The sequence below is a fragment of the Micropterus dolomieu genome, linkage group LG06, assembly GCF_021292245.1.
Source record: "Micropterus dolomieu isolate WLL.071019.BEF.003 ecotype Adirondacks linkage group LG06, ASM2129224v1, whole genome shotgun sequence".
NCBI classification, from domain to species: domain Eukaryota; kingdom Metazoa; phylum Chordata; class Actinopteri; order Centrarchiformes; family Centrarchidae; genus Micropterus; species Micropterus dolomieu.
This window is the reverse complement of record NC_060155.1, coordinates 13,846,776-13,869,110: the sequence shown is the minus strand read 5'-3', so window position 1 is coordinate 13,869,110 and position 22,335 is coordinate 13,846,776. Positions and strand designations below refer to the sequence as shown.

At 41.5% G+C, this 22,335-nt stretch overlaps 1 protein-coding gene across 2 annotated transcripts in view; it reads left to right on the top strand.

The window, feature by feature from the left end:
- The window catches only part of LOC123971914 (tensin-3-like), a 32,870-nt gene that overhangs the window by 1,680 nt on the left and 8,855 nt on the right, over positions 1-22,335 (top strand). The window contains exons 2-14 of one of the 2 annotated variants that reach the window (XM_046050981.1): positions 6,476-6,643; positions 6,895-6,945; positions 7,165-7,287; positions 7,580-7,644; positions 8,657-8,740; positions 9,983-10,095; positions 10,556-10,616; positions 10,814-10,889; positions 10,998-11,127; positions 11,361-11,426; positions 12,529-12,630; positions 17,696-18,901; positions 22,077-22,234. In XM_046050981.1, coding sequence (XP_045906937.1) covers positions 6,494-6,643; positions 6,895-6,945; positions 7,165-7,287; positions 7,580-7,644; positions 8,657-8,740; positions 9,983-10,095; positions 10,556-10,616; positions 10,814-10,889; positions 10,998-11,127; positions 11,361-11,426; positions 12,529-12,630; positions 17,696-18,901; positions 22,077-22,234 — 2,385 coding nt within the window. In that variant the 5' untranslated portion in view covers positions 6,476-6,493. The remainder of the gene's footprint in view (positions 1-6,475; positions 6,644-6,894; positions 6,946-7,164; positions 7,288-7,579; positions 7,645-8,656; positions 8,741-9,982; positions 10,096-10,555; positions 10,617-10,813; positions 10,890-10,997; positions 11,128-11,360; positions 11,427-12,528; positions 12,631-17,695; positions 18,902-22,076; positions 22,235-22,335) is intronic. The other variant, XM_046050982.1, reaches the window with a different exon arrangement.

The window sequence follows — 22,335 nt, the reverse complement described above, 5'->3', positions numbered from 1 at the left end:
AGAGAGAAGGAGACCTGGAGAAGGAAGGAGAGGGGAAAGAATGGCAAGAAAGGGGGAAGAGAAAAAGAGATGGAGAGAATGTGTGTGTGAGACAGAGAGAGAGAGAGAGAATGGGAACGTAATCCATTTTGGAGCACATTCCACTGTGACCTTGGGATAGAAAACGGTAATTAGGGAGTACTTTAGGAGCCTTAAGGGTGCACAGATTTGCTGAGAGCAAGGGCTGTCATTTTTATTCCCTTCAAAATATCTCATGAAAATGTGGGACAAATACACGTTAGAGTTCCAGGGTTACTAAATAAACATGCTAAAAATACCCAGCTCTCCCCTCCCATGCCTTTTTTTCTCAATAGTTCTCATGGTTTTGTTTATTTCAGTACTTCAGCAGTGAATGGGTGTCAAAGCCAGAGCGTAAACATATAGAGGCCTTGACAGGAAATGGCCAGAACAAACTGTAGCCTTGTCCCTCTCCGGGCCCTTCAACCAGCCTGTTATGTCACTGTGGACATGTTATTCCGCAGTATGAGGCGTGGACTCGTGCCAAGTACGAATACAAGGCGGTTTGGAACAGTGAAGCTGATGGTATCAAAAGTTATTAAGTAGCTATTAGATGTGAATGCTAAATATCTACTATGTGCGACAGCAAGAGGACAAGGGCAAGAAACAAATCTGTTCTGGTTATCCAACTCTTGTCATCTGATGGCGTGGTAAGCAGGCATGAATAGTTCTTTTCATGTTCTGGGCATCAAATCAAGCTAATAGGAAAAATTTAGGTAAATTTAGTACAAATGCGTAAAAAAAAAAAAAACATTTCAGTCCAGCAGTCGCCCTGCAGGCAGCCAGACTTCCTGAAGCATTTATGGCACTTTAGGTGTTATTCAGGTTTGCAGACAAACAGCTTAGAAGATCATTAATCTGTCCAAAGTCTCCCAAAGTAGACAGTGGTGCTGAGTTGTTTTTCCCCCTCCTATTAGTGAAGAATATCAGTGCACCCATTTTTCATTTCAGACATATAATTTCAATTTAATGGACATATAAAAATATTTAAGTTGTCACAAAATGGAGGCTGTTGCCACAACATGCCAATCAAAAAGTAAAATCTGGAGCCAACAGAAGCAATTCAGTTTGATTTCGCAGTGTGAATGGACAATTGATTGCTTTCATATGTGTGGATGTGTCTGTTGAGATTTTTGTTTTCTTTAATTGATCTAAATTAGTTTGCATCCCTTACTAATTTGCCAACGTATCAATTTAAATATGGATGAATCACTTTGGTGGATTTAAGTCTCTTACTTGGAAAAAACTGGACTAAAGTTCGGTGGTTGCTGCTTCTCTAATGTAAGGATTTAATGCTTTTCTGCTTCATAACATTAAATCCTTTTATTACTTGGTGACATTTGGTGAGACTTTAACTTGTGATGAGAATTTTACAGACTAAACATTGAATCCAAAAAAGAATTGATGCTTTGGTTGATGAAAAAACAAACAAACAGTTGCAGCCCAAATGGTCATTAAAGCTTAACATCTTTCTTTCATGGTCATTGCCACATTGCTGATATCCACATATCATGACTGATGCTGTCTTTAAAAGAAAATGCACTTCCTTTACCTTAAACTTAAATAAATGTTTTCCTTCCCTCGTTTGACCAACACTGTCTAAACTGTATTCCTGTCTTCCACTGGTTACAAAAAATATGTGAAAGCAATCTACATGATGATGTCCACACTGAAAATTGCTAATGGAACAATCGGGGGAGCCTGTAGACATGTAGCAACCAGAATAATCACATACAAACAAACTTTCGGGTAAATTGATACGGTTGCTGTGACTCAAACCCTTGGCTCGGGAGAGTCTTAGACAAGCATGCAAAGTTCTTTCCAACTGTTGTCACCGCAATGGACTCAAAAATGAAAACAACTATGAGGTCACTGTTCACATGATTAGGCCATGATTTAACCAGTAGGGTCTGACAAACTAATGTTTGGATTTTGAGCCAGTTCTCTTCGCAGTTTATGTCCTATTGCATGATGCTGATCTTTCTAGCGGTTCACCTGCTCATACAAAATGGACGATTCCATACTGTGCGGACCAGGTGAAGGGTGTGGCTCCTGAAATAGAAACAGGCCTCATCCCAGCACTTTAATATGCCTTCCTAGTCTGTCTTTTTACTTATGAATGGAATGTCTGATTCATTTATTTTCAGCATTGTTCTGCGTAATTGAGAGAAAGGTATTTGGAGCCAATCTGAAGTGATGGTCATGCATGTGTGAACGTGGCTGACAGCACCCACGCAGCCCAGTCAAGCTCTTACCTGCAGGGGCTGAAGCTGAGGGGAGCCAGACACACCCTAATCCCACAACATCCTGACCATAGTAAACCTGTCGCAGCTTGTCCACAGTAGACCTGGCAACCCGTTTTCTCGAATCTCCCTGCCTACCGCGCTCCTCTACCAGCCTTGCTCTCACAGTGCCATGGGTGGGCTCGGGATTTGAGTTCCTTGGCACTGCTTATTCTGCCTTTGTGAGCTAATGCTGCGCCTCAACCAGGAACAAAAGCAGTCAGTGTAAATTAAGGGACCAATTATCTTTAGTGCGTGCTGGGGCAAGTTGCTCATGTTAGCTTGAATGATGAGTGGGAGAAGTGAGAGGTTTTGTAGGAAAAGGATGTTTGGTGCTACAGCGTTGCGCATGAATGATTCATGTGAAATTAATAAGCCTCAAGCGGATATTTAGAAGTTTGATTTGATCTAATTTATGATGTGATATATTAGCTACTTTTGTGCCTTTTGTGGGTTTTATTTGAATTGGTTAGAACCTTTATTTGTCTTCGTTTAGTATCTTGAAATTGGTAATTTTTTAAAACTTTTTAAATTGCTTTCTTTCTGCGAGTTAGTTGAGGAGACTGAATGCACTCTCATGCCTGTCTGTTAAATACAAAGCTAACGCCAGCTGCTGGTTAGCTTAGCTTAGCATAAAGAATGGAAACATGGGAAACAGCTAGCCTGGCTCTGTCCAAAGCTAACAAAATCCACCTACCAGCACGTTCAACAAGAGATGTTTAAAAAAAATTGTTTATTTTCCCCAGGGGATTATGAGCCGGACTATATATTGGCCTAAGCAAGGAAGTAGGGTACGAAGTTACTGCGTCTGATTTAAAAAGAGGCAAATAAGCCCCTGTAAAACTGCATAGTGTTGGTATGTATTAAATGTGTGAGATATAACATGTTAATTAGTGAGCTTTAGATGTGCTTGTAGGCAGATTTTGAACACAACCAAGCCAGCTGTTTACCCATTTCCAGTTTTTGTTGTAAGCTAAGCTAACAAGCTACCGGCAGTAGGCTAGTGTTAGAATTCTTTTACCGTACAAGCACAAGAGTGCAGTCAATCTTTTCATCTAACTCTTGGCAAGAAACAGAATAAACGCTTCCCAAAATGTAAAACTTTTAAAACTTACTTTAGAACACATCTTTATGCTCACATTTTTTCTCACTCCTGGGTCACATGGAGGTTAAGTGTTGGTTAGATATCCTTCCCATCTCCAGTTAGCACAGTACTTTGACACTTCCAAAACATTACTAAGCCTTCTTCTCAAGCCCCTGCCCTCAAGATACACAGAGCCAAAGTACTGGCCGACCTGTTCATTAATTTCCCATTAGTCAACAGTTTTCCCTTGGAGTCTCAGGGGAAATAGACTAACCCCGCCATTAGTTCCAACAATCCCAGAGGACCTCTTGCCCCCCGCTCCCACTGCCTCCACCAACACACACTCTCACAGAACACCCAGCCCTGTTTCCCCTGAGTGATGACCTCTTCGTACACATGGCCTCTTTCATTCCGCTCTGAGGGTTGGTTTAAGCTGTGGCCACACTGTCCCTGGTTTATGGCTCCCCCTTTGGCCCCCTTCAAAGTGTTGGGCTGTAGCCTGCAGTCACCGCAGACCTAATTGATGGACACATTCTTGACTGTGGATTGTTTTAATCACTGCAAACAATTGGAGTCATTCAAGATGGATGATGATATCTTTGGCAGCTTTAGGAATGCGTTTCTCTTCGTGAGAGTGTGTGCTTGTGTGAAATCTGAAACATTAATCAGGCTCTGCTGATCAGTTATCTGTTACAAATGCTACACAGAAATGTATAGATCGGTTATTTTCTAAAGTATACAGGCTAATTACATTTTGGTCAAAACATAGGATTTGGTTTGCTTTATTGACAATATTCTAATGTATTTATAAAATCAGATTTTGTCAGTGATAGAACAAGAGCCAGAATGGTTTGTCAATAAATTGATTAGTTGATGGATCAAAAATGAAATGGAGTCTATTTTGCTAATCCTGTTAAACTACATTTGCTGTTTCTAGCTTATCAAATGTGAGAATTTCTCTTTTTTTCTTGTTTTACATTTGTTTTACTTGTTTTACACAAGTTTCAGACTGTCGGTCAGACAATGAAAGCAACTTGAAGGCGTCCCTTTGGGCTCTGGAACACATTGATATGTTTCACTATTTTCTAACCTTTTTCTACACAAAATGATCAATCTGTTAATCAACAAAATAATCTATTTTATAATCTGACATAGAGAAAGAATCCTTATGAAATTTACCCAATTCTGCCTTGAATCCTTGAAAGTTTAAGTTTACCACACTTGCTCTGGTGTTACGACTATTAGACTGTCCCACATTGCTTGAAATAGTTGGAAAAGCACTTGAGAACACTTTCCTTTAAGATCTTTAAACATGTGGAGTTACTTTTGTGTCTTTATTATGCAACCAAAAAAAGCAAAACTGTCCACTCTCACAAAAATGTGATTAAAAATATCATCCAAAAATGTATAAATCCGTAAATTTTACGAATCTAAAATGTTTTGAAGGGGGTTTTGGAGTCCACAAGGTTTCTGTTCAACATTTTGGATTCACAAAACTTTTGGATTCACAATCAAAATGTTTGGATTCGCAAACAAATCTTTTGTGTGTGGATAGTTTTGCTCTCAAACCTGTTTTTATTGCACAATAAAGACACAAAAGTAAATCCATATAAACGGTGCCATCACAACATACATCAAAAACTGGATTTTTATTTATTTTTATTATTTAAGCTTAAGTTTATCCATCCATCCATCCACCGTCAACTGCTTATCCTGTGCACAGGTAAAGCTTATTTAACCAGGAAGGTATCAATGGACTCAACAAGATGAAAGATAACACAAAATATGCCACAAATCAGAAATAACCAAACATGTGTTTATAAAGTCATGAATAACATTTCTAACACAATTACTTGAAAAAGACATTTTATTCTTAACCACCCTAAATGGCAGCATCAAACACCCCAAGAGCTGTCTAAAACCATAAAAGGAACTAAGAACAACACAAACTAAATGAGACTACAATAAAATTATAAAATATCCCCAAAGCATTGGCAGCCAGAAGAGAGATCACCCAATTTCTGAAGCAGTGATTTGAGTTTACAGAGACCAATTTTTGCACTTTAGATCTAACAGCAGAAGGATCTAGCAGAGAGAGCAGCATACTTATTTTGCATTAGCTGTGTCTTTGTTTAGAGCACTGTTGGCAAGGGCTGCAACTCACTCAGTTATTTTTAATTCCCAAATAAATAATCTAAAGATTATTATTTTAGAATAATTCATTCTTTTAGTCATAAAATGTCAGAAAATAGTGAAGACGTCACGATGACTCCTTGTTTGGTTCAAGCAACAGACAAAAACATGAATATTTTAATTTGAAAATTATATTTTAAAAAAAACAAAGAGTAGCAGCAACAATTTATAGGCTGAAAGCAACAAATGTTCATATTCACTTTATAAAAAACAAATAAGTTTGATTGATCGCCTAATAGTGTCAACACTAGTGATAGCAGGCACCACTGTTCTCTGGCCAACGACCAGCACAGAGCATACAGAGATGACTAGATAAGATAATAAGGGATGTGTCTGTGGTTGTGGTGGGGTGAGACGGCTCTCTGTAGACCACCACTGCAGGAAGTGCATGGCCATGAGGTCACACGGACACGCCATCACTCAGGGATTTACAGCAACTGGTTTCAGCCGGAGTTCTTTGAAAGTTTTTTTTTGTCTTTGTCATTGTTGCTCCGACTGACTGACTGACAGTGGGAACTAGATTGCTGGTGTTCAATCTTTGATACTACTGCACTGTATATTTTTGCAGTAGAGATAAGTGGCAGTCATCTCATCACATGTTAAAAAGCCCTTCATATATTGTGTCGGTGCAAATAGAAGTATTTGTGACACACACTGTCGACTGTTTCTGCACAAACGAGACACCCTCAGTTAAACCATCTGAAGGTCATTCTTTATCGACATCGGCGGGAAAGTTTAACACTGAGGACTTTGACTGTCAAATATTGACTTGAGCAAAGTCACCTGCTCAAAGTAGGAAGGGTGTGACGTAATTGAAGGGCCTGAGCCGCCTGTGTCTCTGCTTCATTATTTTTAACAGGAAGTCTCAAAGTTCAGGATGGAGGAAGGATATGAACTCGACCTGACGTACATCACAGAACGTATCATCGCTGTGTCCTTCCCCCGGGGTTGCTCAGAGGAGATCTACTCTCACAACCTGAAGGATGTCACACGAATGCTCAAGTCCAAGCATGCAGATAATTACCTGGTCAGTGCTTGTCCGGCCTGCGCTGCTCTCTGTCTCACCTTCAAATGACCTGAAGTCAAGTGTCAAAGTGCAAACAGTATTGATGTCAGGGCTGAGGGCTTTCATGGGATATTGACATGAGTGTATTGATCTCTGAGTGCATAGTTAATCTTTCACTCATGCCAATTTAAGACACAGTGTGCAGCAGAATGCAGCACCCTTAGATAAGACAACATTTTAAGTCATGGGTATTTGTTGTATGTTCTCTTTAGATCATCAACCTGTCAGAGAAAAGACACGATCTCTCTAAAATGAACCCAAAGGTAAGTTTCCGTGACACTGTGACATACTTAAGATAAGGACAGGATGAGTATATCACTATGCATCAGTTTGGAGAAGAACAAATAACAATATATTTGAGTTGGCTGAATAGATCTCTGTTCGCCCTCTTTGATCAGCTGTGTCTAACCAGCTACAGTAAACAGTATAATATTGATTGGTAATGCATAGGAAGGTGTATGTTTATGGTGGGTGATTTTCAGACCCTGGATACAGGCTGGCCGGACATGCACGCTCCACCTCTGGATAAGATCTGCACCATCTGTAAGGCCATGGAGAGCTGGCTCAATGCTGACCCTCTTCATGTGACGGTTATACACTGCAGGGTGAGCATGCAGTTGTATTTCAGTTTTGCATTGATCATTTAGCAATTACTCAAATTACTCAAAATAACTATATGGTAATGTACACACACATAAAAGAAATAAAGATTTGTGACTTGTGAAATAACCAACGCTGTTCTGTCTCCGGTAGAAGATTGTCTGTTTACGTAGGATCCCATCACTCATAGCAGGAAGATGATTGACAAAATAAGTATCTGGGGCCTTAAAAACAGAGTAAAACCGCAACTGCTGCGTGTGTAGTGAATCATCTCCTGTCTTCTCTTGTTTCTTTTAGGGAGGCAAGGGTCGAATCGGTGTCATCATTTCATCCTTTGTGCATTTCACCGACGTATCGGCCAGGTAACCACCACAATGTATCACATTTTTTATGCGATGTTACTTTAAATGTCGTTTGCTCTGAAGTCAGACCTTATCGTAATGTGAGTGCGCCCACTCACTGTTGGCAGCGAACGATATCAACAACAACCCACAAACTTCACAAACACTCATTCCGTAGACCACAAGAAATGTCCCTGCCACTTATCATGGCTGATTTATTTTCCTCCTTTAATTCACGGTCAAGGTGATTCAGAAAGTGATTCAAAGAAAAGCACGCAATTTAAGCCGTGAATCACCCCATATTGAATTGCATGAATCAACTTGGAAACATTTTTGTTACTGTAATAGCTTCTGGCCACAGTGTCAGTTTCATGAAATCTATTCATCACGAAGAAAACTGATTCAAGATTTTGAACCATTGTTACTCATTCAAATACAAAGCCCTAAAGCAAAGAAATGCAGTAAACAATCCTTTCTGCATACAGCAGTCATTGTGGCATTAGCACACAGCGACCTTCGATTTAGCCAACCTCTTCTTCCCTTAGTGTTTGTGTCCCGCTGAGGAAGACTACGTCAGTAAGATGAATGTGAAAGACAGGGCAAAAAGAGGTAGAGGAAGAGATAGGAAAACAATGAGGCAGATTTACAATGGAATAGATGCGGGGGGGGGGCAACGAGAGAGAAACAGAGCTGTGGTGAAAAGGCTCCAGCGCCTGTTGGTTTTAGGTCTGTCTGAATAGCAGAGCTGTGCACACACTCTGTCCTCTCTCTGTCCTCCTCTCCCCCTCTGTGTTTACTTAAGGATGGCATTCTCTTCCTCTCTGCTGGAATCCCCTGTCTCTCCGGTTACTTTCACTCGTGTCGTTATGCATGTGTATGCATATATATATATGTGTGTGTGTGTGTGCGTCTGTGTTGCCCTAATTTAAGTTAGGGTTAATACCACTCAATTATAGAGCAGCATAGTTAAATCTCTCTCTCTCCAGTCATAATTACCCAAAGTGTTTAATGTGTCTCTCTGTCTCCCTCAAAGTGCTGATCAGGCGTTGGACCGCTTCGCGATGAGGAAATACTATGATGATAAGGTCTCAGCTCTGATGACACCTTCGCAAAAACGGTAAGACGCAAAACTTGAGCATGCCTTTTTGTCTAGCAACATGCATCTATCCATGTGCTGTTCGACGGGTGCTTTGATGGCCAATACACATTCATGTCCCAGACTCACCTGATTCATTAGAAAGCTTTGCAGGTCTTGGGGCTGTTTTGTCAACATTTCTTTTTCCACAGAAAAGCCCGTCACTGCTGATCATTTTAATGAGAATGGGACCACATAGTGACCTAGTGTAATCCTAACCTTCTGTATCTCTGTGAATCATCATCGGTCTCTCCAATGGCTCTGAGGCAGAACTGGTTTTGATTCAATTTGTTCTGTCCCAGTTTCTCCAAGCTGTCTTGACCCCAAGTTCTGTGTGAGATAAACCTTTAGCAATTGCAACATGGACAGATTTGCACATGTTAGTATGGCTGGGTCGTTTGATATTTTCTATACTAGTAAGCATTTGATACGTGAATGTCAGGACCAAAACCAAATTGACACATTTTGCGATGCTTTAATATGACGAGTATAAACACGTTTTTCTGTGAAAACGCTTTGTTCAGCAAAAGAAAGAAAACTTCTCAAATGTTTCAATTTTGTCTTAAAGGAATATTTTGACATTTTGGGACTTGCGGAGAGTTAGATGAGAAGATCAGTACCACTCTCCTGTCTACATTATTATGAAGCTACAGCCTGCAGCCGCTTAGCTTAGCATAGCAAAGCCTTAAGACTGGAAAAGAAGGGAAACAGCTAGCTTGCCTCTGTCCAAAGGTAGCTCTCAACCAGCACCTCAAAAACTCACTAAAAAACATGTTATATGTCGTGTCCTGGAGTCTTGTCAAATGTGCAAGTTTGCCAGGCAACCTGTGGAGACTCCAGGAAGTAGCAGCCAAGAAATTGTCATTTTTACACTTTTTTCTTTTACAGATTAAACAGATAAAACATTATTTTTATGAAAATGTTTGCATTAAAAACTAGGAGCTTCAGTTTGAAAGACTTGGGCATTAACCAGGCAGGGAGGGTCTAATGAAAAAAGTTGCATTATGGGACTAAATCTTTCGAAAACCCCTTTAATGTAAGCAGTTGTCTAAGAACTTTGCATTACAGTAAAATACAATCTAAAATGCTACAGACACATTTCTGTCTGTCCTGAAAATAACCTGACGTTTTGATATCTTGGATGTTCAGCATGTTTTGGGTTGTGGGGGATACTTACAATAGTCCAGCATATTATTTACAACCACCTCTGTGCTTTCATGTCAGGTATGTTTGGATCCTCAACAGTCTTCTAAGTGGATCCATGAAGATCAATGCCTCACCCTTATTCCTGCACTGCATCATCCTTCACGGGATACCAAACTTCGACGTCAATGGAGGTTAAACTCATATTGTTTATCACTATACACAGCTGCAACTCCCAGTGAAAATGCAGTTGCTGCCCCCATGAAAGTATAAAGGAATCCAGACACAGCCACATCAGAGGTGGAGCAGTAAACAAGATGGGGACTTATCTGTACTTTATATCTTTTTCTAAAACACACGCATGCTCAGACAGATTGAGGCACAGACAAGACAAACTTCCTTATGGCTTCCCAGTGGGAATTCACACCCATATTTTGCATGTAAATTGCTGTTTTCTCTAATTTCACTGAAACAACAGAGGTCTTCGTCACATCGTGGAGCCGAAATCCCTTTCTCACAACAACAGCTTATCACAGCTTTGAGCAAAACAGTCTGAGAAGCTACTCATGAATATCTTACCTAACAGGCTACTTAAGGTCAAGTTATCAGTGCACTATTATGTATTTGAGAGGGAATCTTTTCTTTTCTTCTCAGTATGTCGTCCATACATCAAGGTTTACCAGGGAATGCAAGCAGTGTACTCCTCTGGAATCTAGTAAGTAGCTTACACATGTGGTAGAGTAATTTTAACATTATTGTTTACTTCAAAGAATGTTGGAACACTTTAAAAGCAATGTTCTGTTTTACTTAGTCTAATGCTGATTTTAATTCTGTATTTACGGATGTAAATATATGTGGTTGCTTCTGAAGTCTGGCTCACTTTGACTAACTTCTCCGTTGTTTTTGTTTCAGTCACATTGGTCCAGGCCACAGAGACCGTGTATGCATTGTCCTGGAGCCTGCCCAGCTTCTGAAAGGAGATATCATGGTAGGGGAAAAAATTCAAGATACTGTTTCTGACAACAGTACTGATTATAATAAGCAATAGTTTTAGTAAACTTAATGTTTAGTAAACAATATTATTTTTCTTTTGTAGATTAAATGCTATAACAAGAGTGACATAACTTCCGAACGTGAAGTTATTTTTCGGCTGCAGTTCCACACGGGAGCAGTGCAGGGCTACAACCTGATGTTTGAAAAAGAAGACATGGAGACTGCCAACAAAGGTAAAAAAACAGGTCTCAACGTGCCAACACGAGTTTACGGCAGCTCCTCTGCTCCACGCAGCATCTGCGGGGCTCAGTCTGGATTTAATGGAGACTTGGCACTTTGAGACCCATAATCTTGTTTTCCCAAACATGTTACGTGTACAGAGAGAATCCTACTCGCAGACAACACCATTCATCTTTCCATTTCTGAATGGCCTCGCTAATGACATCCCTGTGTGTTTACATTCCAGATCCCAGATTTCCAGATTATGGTAAAGTGGAGCTGGTGTTCTCCGAGGGACCAGAGAAGATCCCAGGTAGATTCCTAACTTTTTGTTTTTTTTCAGAAGTTGCGACAGGAAGAGTTAAGAAGTGCTTTCTCTGTTTCTCCCTTCGTGCCGTCCTGTGCTGTGTTCCTCCCCCTCTGCCGCCTGGTCAGAAGGGATGTGGAATGCTGCAGAGGGGAAATGTAGTGTGAAGTGTGTGCTGACAGAGGGGGAAAGAAGCACAGCAGGAGTGAAACTATGTTGTGTGTATGTGTGTCCGTGTATTGTGCATATTTGCACGAGTGTTTGTGAAGCACAATTCCTATAGCATAGTTTAAATGTTTTGGCTAAGATGAGAAGCAATTCTTTGGCAGTTTTTTGGTCTTTTGATCAAAAATGTGATTGCTGTCTTGCAACAATATGATGTAGATATTATTTCAATCTACAGCATCAGAGATGAAAGTAAAACCTTGAATAAAACTTTTTTGGACTCGATATGCTTTGTATGACATGATAGGCTTAGGCTATTTTAAAGGAATACTTGGGAAATATGCACTTTCTTAAGACTGTACGGTAAATATGAAGCTGCAGCCAGGAAATGTGTTAGAGAAAGTTAGCTTAATTTAGCATAAAGATTGGCTACACAAGAGCTAGCCTGGCTCTGTTCAAAGGTAAAAACACTGTAACTGTCTACCACAACCACTAAAGCTCACTAATTAACACATAACACAAATGTATAAACAACTCATTTTTTTTGGACAGAGCCAGACTAACTGTTTTAAGTCTTTGTTTTAAGCTAAGCTAACTGTCAGCTGGCTGTAATCACTAAGGCTTTAACATCAGAGTAAAAATATGAGGGAAACACTGAAACGTTACATTTTTTATTGTTTTTTGTCTGAGTAGTAACATTTGTCAAAAATAAAACTATTCTGGGTGAACACGAACACGATCATATCATAGTGATACAATTTCACTGAAAGCTGATAATATCAAACCCTAAATAGCTACACAAAAATGTCCTGCTAAACCAGATCCTCCTATCTCCTGCCTCAAGCCATGATAGACATTACAATAACATAATTTAGTATTTTTGTGCTACTCCCTGAAAAACACCTGGATACAGTAACTACAATAATGTTATTCTTGGGCCCAGGTGCAGACAGGTGGCAAAATGGGGCGGATGTTATTGTGGACTACAACACAGCAGATCCTCTAATCCGCTGGGACTCCTACCAGAACATCTGTGATGGTGAAGGTACTGTTACTATGCTGCATTAGTCATTACATGACTCGCAAGAAGACTTTGTTGTAATAGTGCCAGGAAATATCAGTGGTTCATTTATGAATGGGAGAAGTATGCATAGGGTGTTATTTGGGCATTCAATGAAGTTTTACCTCCCTGTTTTTTTTTTTTGTTTTTTTTTTTGGTATTACTTTTCAGGTATTAAGTGGGTGCTCTCTGTTTCTCACTTACACACAGACACAAACTCTCTTTTGCTCTCAGGGAATGAACACAGCCTGACAGATCTTGTGCTCCACGTTACTGAGGGACTGCAGTGTGATTGCATTAACATGCGCACACAGTCACCACTAGCTTGGTTTATGTTTCAGTCGTTGCCAAGGGGAGTTATTACTCATGAGGTGGACAGGCTCTGTGGAAACAAGACTTCTGTTATTGCAAAAGCTAAATTGTAACTGTTGCAGTATGTTGGGCTCGACAAACAGTGTTGTTTTGGTGTGAAGGAGAGGGAGGATAGTTGTTGTATGTAGGGAATGCTGGGTTCAGAGGAAGAGCAGTTAGTTCTCAAGAGATTTCTATTTTGTTGTTTCATCAAATGAATAGCTTTAACCATCCCACACATGCAGACTCACACACACACACACACACACATAATCATACACACATAGACACACTCAGAGCCACCCTGGCGGGGCGTCCCGTCCTAGCTGCGGTTGTTGCTCTCCACTCAACCGCAGAATTCACAACAACCTCCCAGAATAGAGCGACGTGGTGGTAGCATTAAAACACAGATCCACCCTTTCCCAGTATTCATAGAGTGTTTTTATAAGCTAAGTTCAGCTTGATGAAAATGAGCTGCCTTTTTTATTTTCATTTAAAATACCCCAACATGTCCACATAAAGTGTTTTGCACACCTCTGAAAATGCAATGAAAGAGCGAAACACTCAAATTTAAGAATTCATCAAAGCAAAGCAAAGACATCAACAAAGGAGCAATTTTTTCTCTTGCCTTGATTCCAAAGCATTCATGTGGGATATTTACAGCTTTGCTTTCTCATGTAAACACTACATCTGAGAGGGAAGACTGGGAGCTTTGTTGGAATTCTACATCTACTCACCACCAGTCCTCTGGGAGGCCAAGTTTGCATCTGAGAGGCTGTCACTCAGAGGTTGGTCAGGAGGAGGAAGTCTAAAAACGTTTGGCACTGTAGTGCCAATGCTGTGAAAAGAAAATCTCATTTACTTCAATGGTTTTTCTTCAATCTACGCTGAGACTGTGTGTTTATCCCCACCTTGTGAATTAAGAGTTGAATTTTAAAAGATTGTTTTTCCAGAAAGGTTACTTAAGTTTCCTGTCAAAGTAGGCTATTGTCTTTATGTAGAACATAACAGTTGATTGTAGAAATGAATAGTTGATAGTAAATATTAATGTGAGGTTACTATTACTATTAATGGTTACTATTACTATTAATGGTTATTACTGATGTAAAATATAAAATGCGGTTGTAACAAGGTTATGTCTCAGATATCACTTTGTAGCCAAATTATATATCTCTCTATATATAATTATATATAATACAATAATAAGAGTCATTTCACCCAAATTACAAAAAATATATATATTTTCTGCTTACCTTGAGCGGTATATAGCCATGCAAATAGTTCTGTGATATCTGTTTCTCAGATTTCCTCTGCCACCCCAATACAGTGTAGGTGAATGGAATTTGGTTTGTGGGGCTCACAGCACTGAAAAATTCAACAGCTACATCTCTTTCTAGAAAAGGTGTTCTTAATACTCTGAATAATCCTCAGACCATGCTATCAACAGTTTTCATAGCGTCTATTTCTATGGCAGAATGTAGTTCCAATAAAAACTGTTAACTGCAACATCAAAAATTGGAATTATACAATACAAAACTCCAAAAAAGACCATATTCCAACTGGCTGGTGTAACATATAGGAAGACCAGACAAAGACCACCAATTCATCGTCCTAGTGAGAATTCTACTGGAAGAACATAAGTTGATGTTTTGGGACGCTAAAGCTGAAATCTCTAAAAAGGGTCTCTCAGGGACAAAAACAATGAAGGGCACAGTGTGGTCAAAAAAATGGCTCAGATGGATATATCTGTAAAATACTTAAGACTTATAGCAAGAAAGACATTACATGGACATGGCTGTATGCAAAACCTCTAATGAAGGATCACTGGACAGCAGTTGTCAAAAAATAAACTGTATTGAACAACTGTAACCTTTAGACTATAATATGATTGTGTGTGCGAGCGCTGTAACCCTGTTCCAGGACAAGTATTGTGTCACCAATGGCAAACCACACACTGAAAATAGCTATAAAAAAACATTGCAAAGAAGTATCAAAGTTGCAAAAAGAGAGATAACTGTTCACAGTTCAGTTTTTCAATGTTTTTAGCAGCACTAAAATTGTATTCACCCTCATGATACTGAGGTAAAGGCATAATTCTCTGTGATTTCCTGAACTTATACACAAATAAAACTTGTCTGCATGGCAATATACCACCAATTTAACTCTCTTTCATAAAGGAGTTTCCTTCAATAGTTTTTTCCCTTTTTTTTCCTTTATATACACTGTCCTGTACAAACTGTTCACAGTATTTTAAGAGACACTATTCCACTCGCCCCCCTCCTACACACCTGTCTCATAAAATAGATATACATAGTGTTCTAAGTCTGTTCTAAAAGATACATTTCCCAAAGGGTTGTTGTCTATGCATCTGAGGCACATGTAGATGCTTGGGCGGAAGAAAATGAGGGTGACGATGATCATCATTATGCTTTTCGCATTCAGGAGGTGCGGGATGGTAGTAACTGAGATGGAATGGGAAGGTTGGGTAATTGCATAGCCATACACAACCAGACCTCCTTCCGCGCTATGAGAGCAGCTTGAGGAATAGCTCTGGTTTTTGCCGCTCTCTGCACTGTAATTGGTGGATTATTCAGGGACTGACCATACCACAACAACCAACATGATGAATGCTAGATATAAAAAGTTTGACTGATTTTCTTAAGCTAAGAACACACTTGGTTAACCATTCATGGGTTTGTTGATGTCAGTGTTATCCCAATAGGTAAAACAGTTTTTAAAACAATTGTTGAACCCCATAATTGAGTTTAGGGCACATCTGTTTCTTGCCGATCTTGTACATGAGGACGGCAGGCATGCAATTTCATGACACACAAAAGTGTGAAAAAAAACAACAACTCTGCTGCTGCTTTTCATAAAATTGCCCAGAGCTCCAAGTAGAAGGCAAGGATTGCTTTAATTAAAAGTGTCTTTTTACAGAGTGAAAAAGTCCGGAGCTGCAGGAATGTTGTTTTCATTCTCTGATCCTCTCTGGGCCGCCCTTTCTTTTTCTTTCCCTCTTTTTCCTCCCTTCTCTCCCCAGTGGGGTAGTCCCCTAATGCAGGGCAAGAGTTCGGGTTACTGTGTTCCTCCATCCCGCCTCCACCCCTAGGCCCCGCCCCACTTGTTTACATTCCTCTGCCCTTATTTGGAGATCTCAAGGTCCCCCCCCCCACCCCCTTGTGTGGAGTGCAAACACTCTAACCTTCTCAGCAGAGAAAGGAAGCAGGGCCAACTTATTTTAAGTCTCTTGATTTGACCCTGACCATTATCTACTGGTTGAAAGCCATGTCCGCTCTCGTGTGTCTGCATTGCCTCCTCTCCTCCACAAGTTTGGTTTTACCGGAGACTATGATTGTCTTGTGTGCTTACCTGGCAGTAGCAGTGAAGGTAAGGGATTTTTTCTTTCTGTGGAGACAGATGAGTGGCCATGAGGGGGAGGGAAAAGAAAAGAGATGCAGGGCGATGACAGGGGTGATAGGGAAAGATGGCCAATGTTGAGGGAAAGGGGAAGTGTCAGTCTCAAAACCTGCTTGCACCTCGCCCGAAGGAATGTTACGAGAGGGATTTGTTGAAAACTCCCGGTGGAACTGACCTGCACGGAGGCCTGAGCTGAGGCTGCTCAAGGCCTTATGCAGGTTCAAGTGGTGTTGGGGTATGCAAGCCATACGTATAGGAGCTTTTGAAGAGGAGGAGGGGGAGCTTTTATCTTGCGTGTCTGGCATTCAGAACCTCCACTCATAGTTTGACTGAAAGGCAAGTACTTAAGGCGGCAGACTGAGGGAAAAGCATAGGAGTCATGTTGCCACTCTGTTTTGTCGAGGGAGAGGGAGAGTGACAGAAACGGCAAGTTTTACTTACTTGGCAACGCAGCTCACTTCTTTTCCTTAACTCATTTTGTGTAAGTCTAGAAAGGCTTAACTTGAATTGTGGTGTTTCACTCCTACGATGGATTTGACCCTGCCGTGCAAAGTGACTGACTTCTGTGATTTCTTTTACTTCTGAGGATTAAGGGGGTTGTTTGGACATATGCTGGGGGTCACGGGGCAGGCAAGAGGGAGCAGGGTGGCTTAATCACAGCAGGGTGAGGAATGCAGGGGTCAGACGCTGAAGATCCAGAAGACTTTACATCTCTTATATAACCTTAGCACGAGGGAACACCTTTGTCTGCTGCACACGCTGCATACACTAGCACCATGGCAGTTCACTTGGTGGCCTGGTGGGAGTTTAATAATTGTTTCTTTTCATGGCAAGATTAGAGGAATATCTTTGCTTGAAAAATCATCAAGAGGGATTTGAATCATTTGGGGGATTCTGCTAAGTATCTTCTATGGGTTTATTTTCCGACACATCTAATTGGGTGATTTATCCCACTTCAGTAACATTATTCGCATGCTTTTCCCTGTCATTGTGTTAATTTGCTAGTTATGTGCAGCGTGATGTTTCATCTGTATTGTCTAGAATATTGTCTTTGTCAGGTGAGGGGTGGTTGCAAGTGTTGAGCTTAGTCAACAACTGATTCTGAGTGATGGAGTTTATGGGATGACGTGACATGTGCATGCTGACAGAGACTTGTTTTGTCTGTGGCTTTGTGCCATTTGTGTTCGTCTGCGTGAGTCTCTGCTGTCTGTGTGTCTCTGTGTGTGTACGTATGCCCAAACCAGCTGACTGTATGAAGCGCTGCATTTCTTCTATTTTGCAGCGCCACGCTCTCAAGGCCTAACCCAGGACAAAGCGGCTAACAAGAGGAGCCCCAACGGAGGAGAGGCCACACTGGGCAGAGGGGCCCGTACAACCTCCGCCACCTCCAGCCCTGACCACAGCGACCACGCCCTCTCTGTCAGCAGTGATTCTGGCCTGTCTAGCACTTCTCTGTGGGCAGACCGACCCACACCTGTCACCGCCACCGCTACCGCCAATGCCATCACCTCCACCATCAAACCTAACCAGGGCCCCAGCCAGCAGGAAAAGGTCCAGCTGAAGCGCCTTTTAAGTGGCTTTGGTGTTGAGGACCCCTCACTGGAGGAGATGGATGATCAAGGCCCTAGAGTGAGCTTCCAGCAGATAGTCCCAGCGCAAGTGCACATCAACGGAGACCCCAGACCCCGAGAGAGAGAAACGGACATCCTGGATGATGAGGTGATCACAGGTCATGATCTGCACAGTGTGGACAGCTTAGGGACCTTATCGTCCTCCTGTCACAAGAGCAGCCAGAACTCCCTCCTGTCAGATGGTTTTGGGAGTCCAGGAGGAGAGGAGCAGCAAAACCAAAGCCAGCACCACCTCCACCACCCTGCACCCCCTCCCATGGAGGAGTATGAGAGGGCCTATGCTGAGACTAGGAGAGGCTGTCTGAGCTCCAGGAGCAACTCTGTGGCCACCTCTAATCCAAGCAGTGCTACCATGCCCAAGCAGCATGTCTACAGACAGGGAAGCTACTCCACACAGTCCTGGGTTCGCCAGCAGCAGATGGTTGCCGCACAACAGTTTCTCTACATGCCAGAGGACGGAAACGATACAGAAAGATACCCTGTGAACAAGCAAGGGAGCAGTTCACCTAAAGCAGGCCTTTCCACAGAACCACAGGGCCTTACTAGGGATGTGACGACAGATGCTCTGAGAAGCGCGGCGCCACACACGGAGCAGGCAACTATAAACAATAACAACAACAACAAACGCGATGAGGAGTTCAAATCTCTAACGTTGGACATTGACAACTCCATTGACCAGCTCAACCAGCTGATCATGGACCTGGATCCCACATTTGTGCCGGTACCAAGCCATTGCAGCTCCATCAAGAGGAACGGAGGGGCGCACGTGAACGGCTCAGTCTCCAAATGCTCAAACGACATCAATCTCAGATTCAACGATAATAACACAGCAACCCTGAAAAACACACAGCAGACAGGTAAGATAGTCAGACAGTATGGGTGTGGTGGTGATGGTGTGGTGTGGTCTGGGCGTGTGGTCGTGAAAAGAAATGTGTGACAGTCATTATGAAGCCAGTGAAATTTAGCTAAAAATGTGTAATAAACACGGCAAATATCGAAGTAATAAAACAACTTTAATGAATATGATAGGAACATTTTAAAACGTCTTTTCTGTCCAGCAGCATCAGCCTTTCTCCTCCTTCACCACTGTTAAGTTAACTTAACAAAGCGCACCTTCTTTCCCTCTCCCACCTGGCGTGTTTTAGCAGCAGAAATAGCAGAGTTCTTGCCAGGTTTTCAGATGTTTTCAGTGTGTTTCTAAGGAAAGAGCGGCGTCCAGACTTGTCTGTGGAGCTATCTGACTAGAGGATCAGTATGGTACAGAGAGAGGGAGAGCAGCTGCCATCAACCTTTCTGAACATTGCATCTATCAGTGTTTGACTGTAGACATTGCACGCTGAGGTATACAGATATTTACAAAATCAGAATCCTTAAAATTGTGCTTCCCACAGACTGTATGCCTAGTGTTGTGTGTTGACAAAGTTTTAAGCATTACTTAAAACACACGTAGTCATCTTTAATGCATACTCTCCTTCTCCTCTCTCCTTCTCCCCTTAGTCTCATGCTCATCACACTCCCATCTGTCCGCACTCTCATCCATATCAGTGATATGTCAGTTTGATCTTAAAATGTCTCCTTTGATTGTTGTTGTTGTTAGGTTTTTGTTGTGCAGACAGAAGTTATGCAATGACTGCAGTAGATATCCACCAAAGTTATTTCCCCTTTGTTCATGTTGAAACCGATTCCACCCAGGGCCATATTCTAGGATGCCGTCTATAATCTCTCTATAAACACTGCAAACAAATTCAGAATGGGTTTCAGTCACTGTGATTCCAAAGATAGCTCAAGTTTGTTTTCCCTGCAGCCGTACAGTGACGATAAACAGAATTGGCTATCTCTTAGGACTATCCCATGCTACAAATATCAGAATTTTTTTTAATCAGATTTGGCTCACCTTACACGTAATCAAGTTTGGTACTATTGACTCAGTAATAGTCTTACTAGGAGCAATGGCACTGCATGGATTTCTTCAGCTGAAAGTCAGTGAGGCAGAGAAAAGGCAGAAAGTTGTCTGGGTGTTAACAGTGCGTGAATCACACTCCAGCATGTACATGTGGTCGAGGGGGGTGTGAGGCACAAGATGGGGAGGCCTGAGGAATTTCCAAGGTAGGAACAAGTAAGCCCTGAGGCAACGTTTTTTTTTTTATCCCATTTGATTCCAAAAGCATACCTGTCTGTGCATATCAACAGAAGCGTCATTCCAAGAAACAAATGCTGAAGGCTATAACTTTGCTAATTTGCAAATAACCTGTAGGAAGTAATGGATTGTGTGTTTTTAATGTGGGCTTTTATCAGTTTGCAAAGGTAGCGGAGTCATTTTACACAAGCGTGTTATAAAATTGGAGCAAAGGTTATTTATCATAAAGGAAGGCTTATTAAATTATATCCGTTTCATGATTAATTCATCACATTTAAAGCAATTAGAGTTCTAATGTTGCTTTTTGCTTTAGGTTTGCATCCAGTATCCATGTAACCAGACCAGTCATTCTCTTCCTGCTTGTGTTCATCACGCCATTGCACCAAGCCCCCATTCTGTTAACTTTACACCATTTCTATTGAATTTACTTCAACACTCATAGCTTTATCAAGGAGGTGAAGAAAAGAAGGGAGATGGAGGAGGGAGGTTACAGTATTTATGTTGTGTCAAGGGAACTGCGACAGATGTACAGCAACTGATGATAACTCAGGAAGGCAGGGGTGATCTCCACCTGAGGCTAAAGTAAAGTAAAGCTTGCAGGAGAAACTTGGTGCATCATAGAGTACATTTTCAGAAATCATGTAAAGCTAACATAACCTAATGGGAATGCTTTGGGCGAATCCAATAAATTAAATGTCTGACACATCAAGGAAAGTAATCACAATGATGCGAAAGTCCTGTAAGGCCAATAGAAGTAAAGTAGCCTTGAGCTGTTGTTCATTGATTTGCAACAGCCTGATGCAACTAAAGACCTTAAAGGAGAGCCACCTCAGTGGAAATGGTATAGCCAAATCTTTCTTGCCTCACAGTACTGTATCTATCCTCATCCCCAACCCTACTCTAGAGGGTATATTGGGTTACAGAAATGATGGCACTGAAAGTGAGTCATTAGGGAGAAAGAGTATGCATAACACTGTCTGTGTCATCCATACTCACCCCATACAACGTGAGTAATGATCCCTGGCATTAGCGCTTCTGCACTATTAGCATTCTTCAGGCCTGAGAGGTCAGAGCTCAATGGGAGGGCTCAAATTAACAACCTAGTGCTGAGTGGTAGCACTCTTCAGAGTAGTCACAACATTGACCCCCCCCCCCCCCCTCCATACACACACACAAACACACACACAAACACAAACACACAAACACACACTCTACACTCTTTAGCCCACCAGCCAGACCCCTGGCATTCCACAGCTGTCCTCTCAAAATATGACTGTAGGCAGTGCCCCGGCATTAGCAGTGTGGTGCTTTCACCTTTATGGACCGACCTTCTTACAGATAGTCTTCCTGAAAATAGCCAGAAAGACGCCAAGCCAGTTTACGGTTGTCTGCATCAACATGTGAATTGAAATCAGTGTCACTGTCAGAGTACACAGTTCAATTTAGAATAGTGCAATAAATCTGAATTAGAAGACTGAATAAGCTGAATCATATTATGATGACATGATCTGAGCAAGCTGTAATTGAAAACCAACACATGCACACATTAAGAGTGCAGTTTAATACATAATTCCTACATCAGTTTGATGTCTTCACACGTGAATACATGTGTTTGAATACATGTTATTATGATGCATTGAAATAATAAAAATATTTCTTTAATCATATTGCCCAACCCTAGGCTATTATGTCTTAATTTCAGAGTAGACCGACTTTCCATAGTACCTTGACTAGAGAACGATAGTGTTGGATGTGGAAAAAAGTGTTTTCTTTTAATGGTACCAAAGGTCAAAGCACTGTTATTTGTTCTCCTTAATGCGCTTTACTTCCTTGAAATTGGTCATCCCTGTAAATCTGTTTAATGATCTGCTTGCTGTCTACCTGTGTGTATCCAGCTGTCCAGTCCAGTGAGGGGCGGGTGGGTGTCATGCGGAGTCTGAGTCGCCAAGGAAATGACATCACGGATCATCCAGGCTTCTGTAACTCGGGGTGGGGTGGGACAGAGGAGTACAGGGGCCAGCGGACGTACTCCCCCTGTGTGACACAGTCCCAGGTAAATACAGCGTGTGTGTATAGTGCTTGTATTGTAAGTGGCTTTTTCCCCACTTCATTTATCATTCGATTCTGTCTGGTTGGTTTCATTTACTCGTGTGT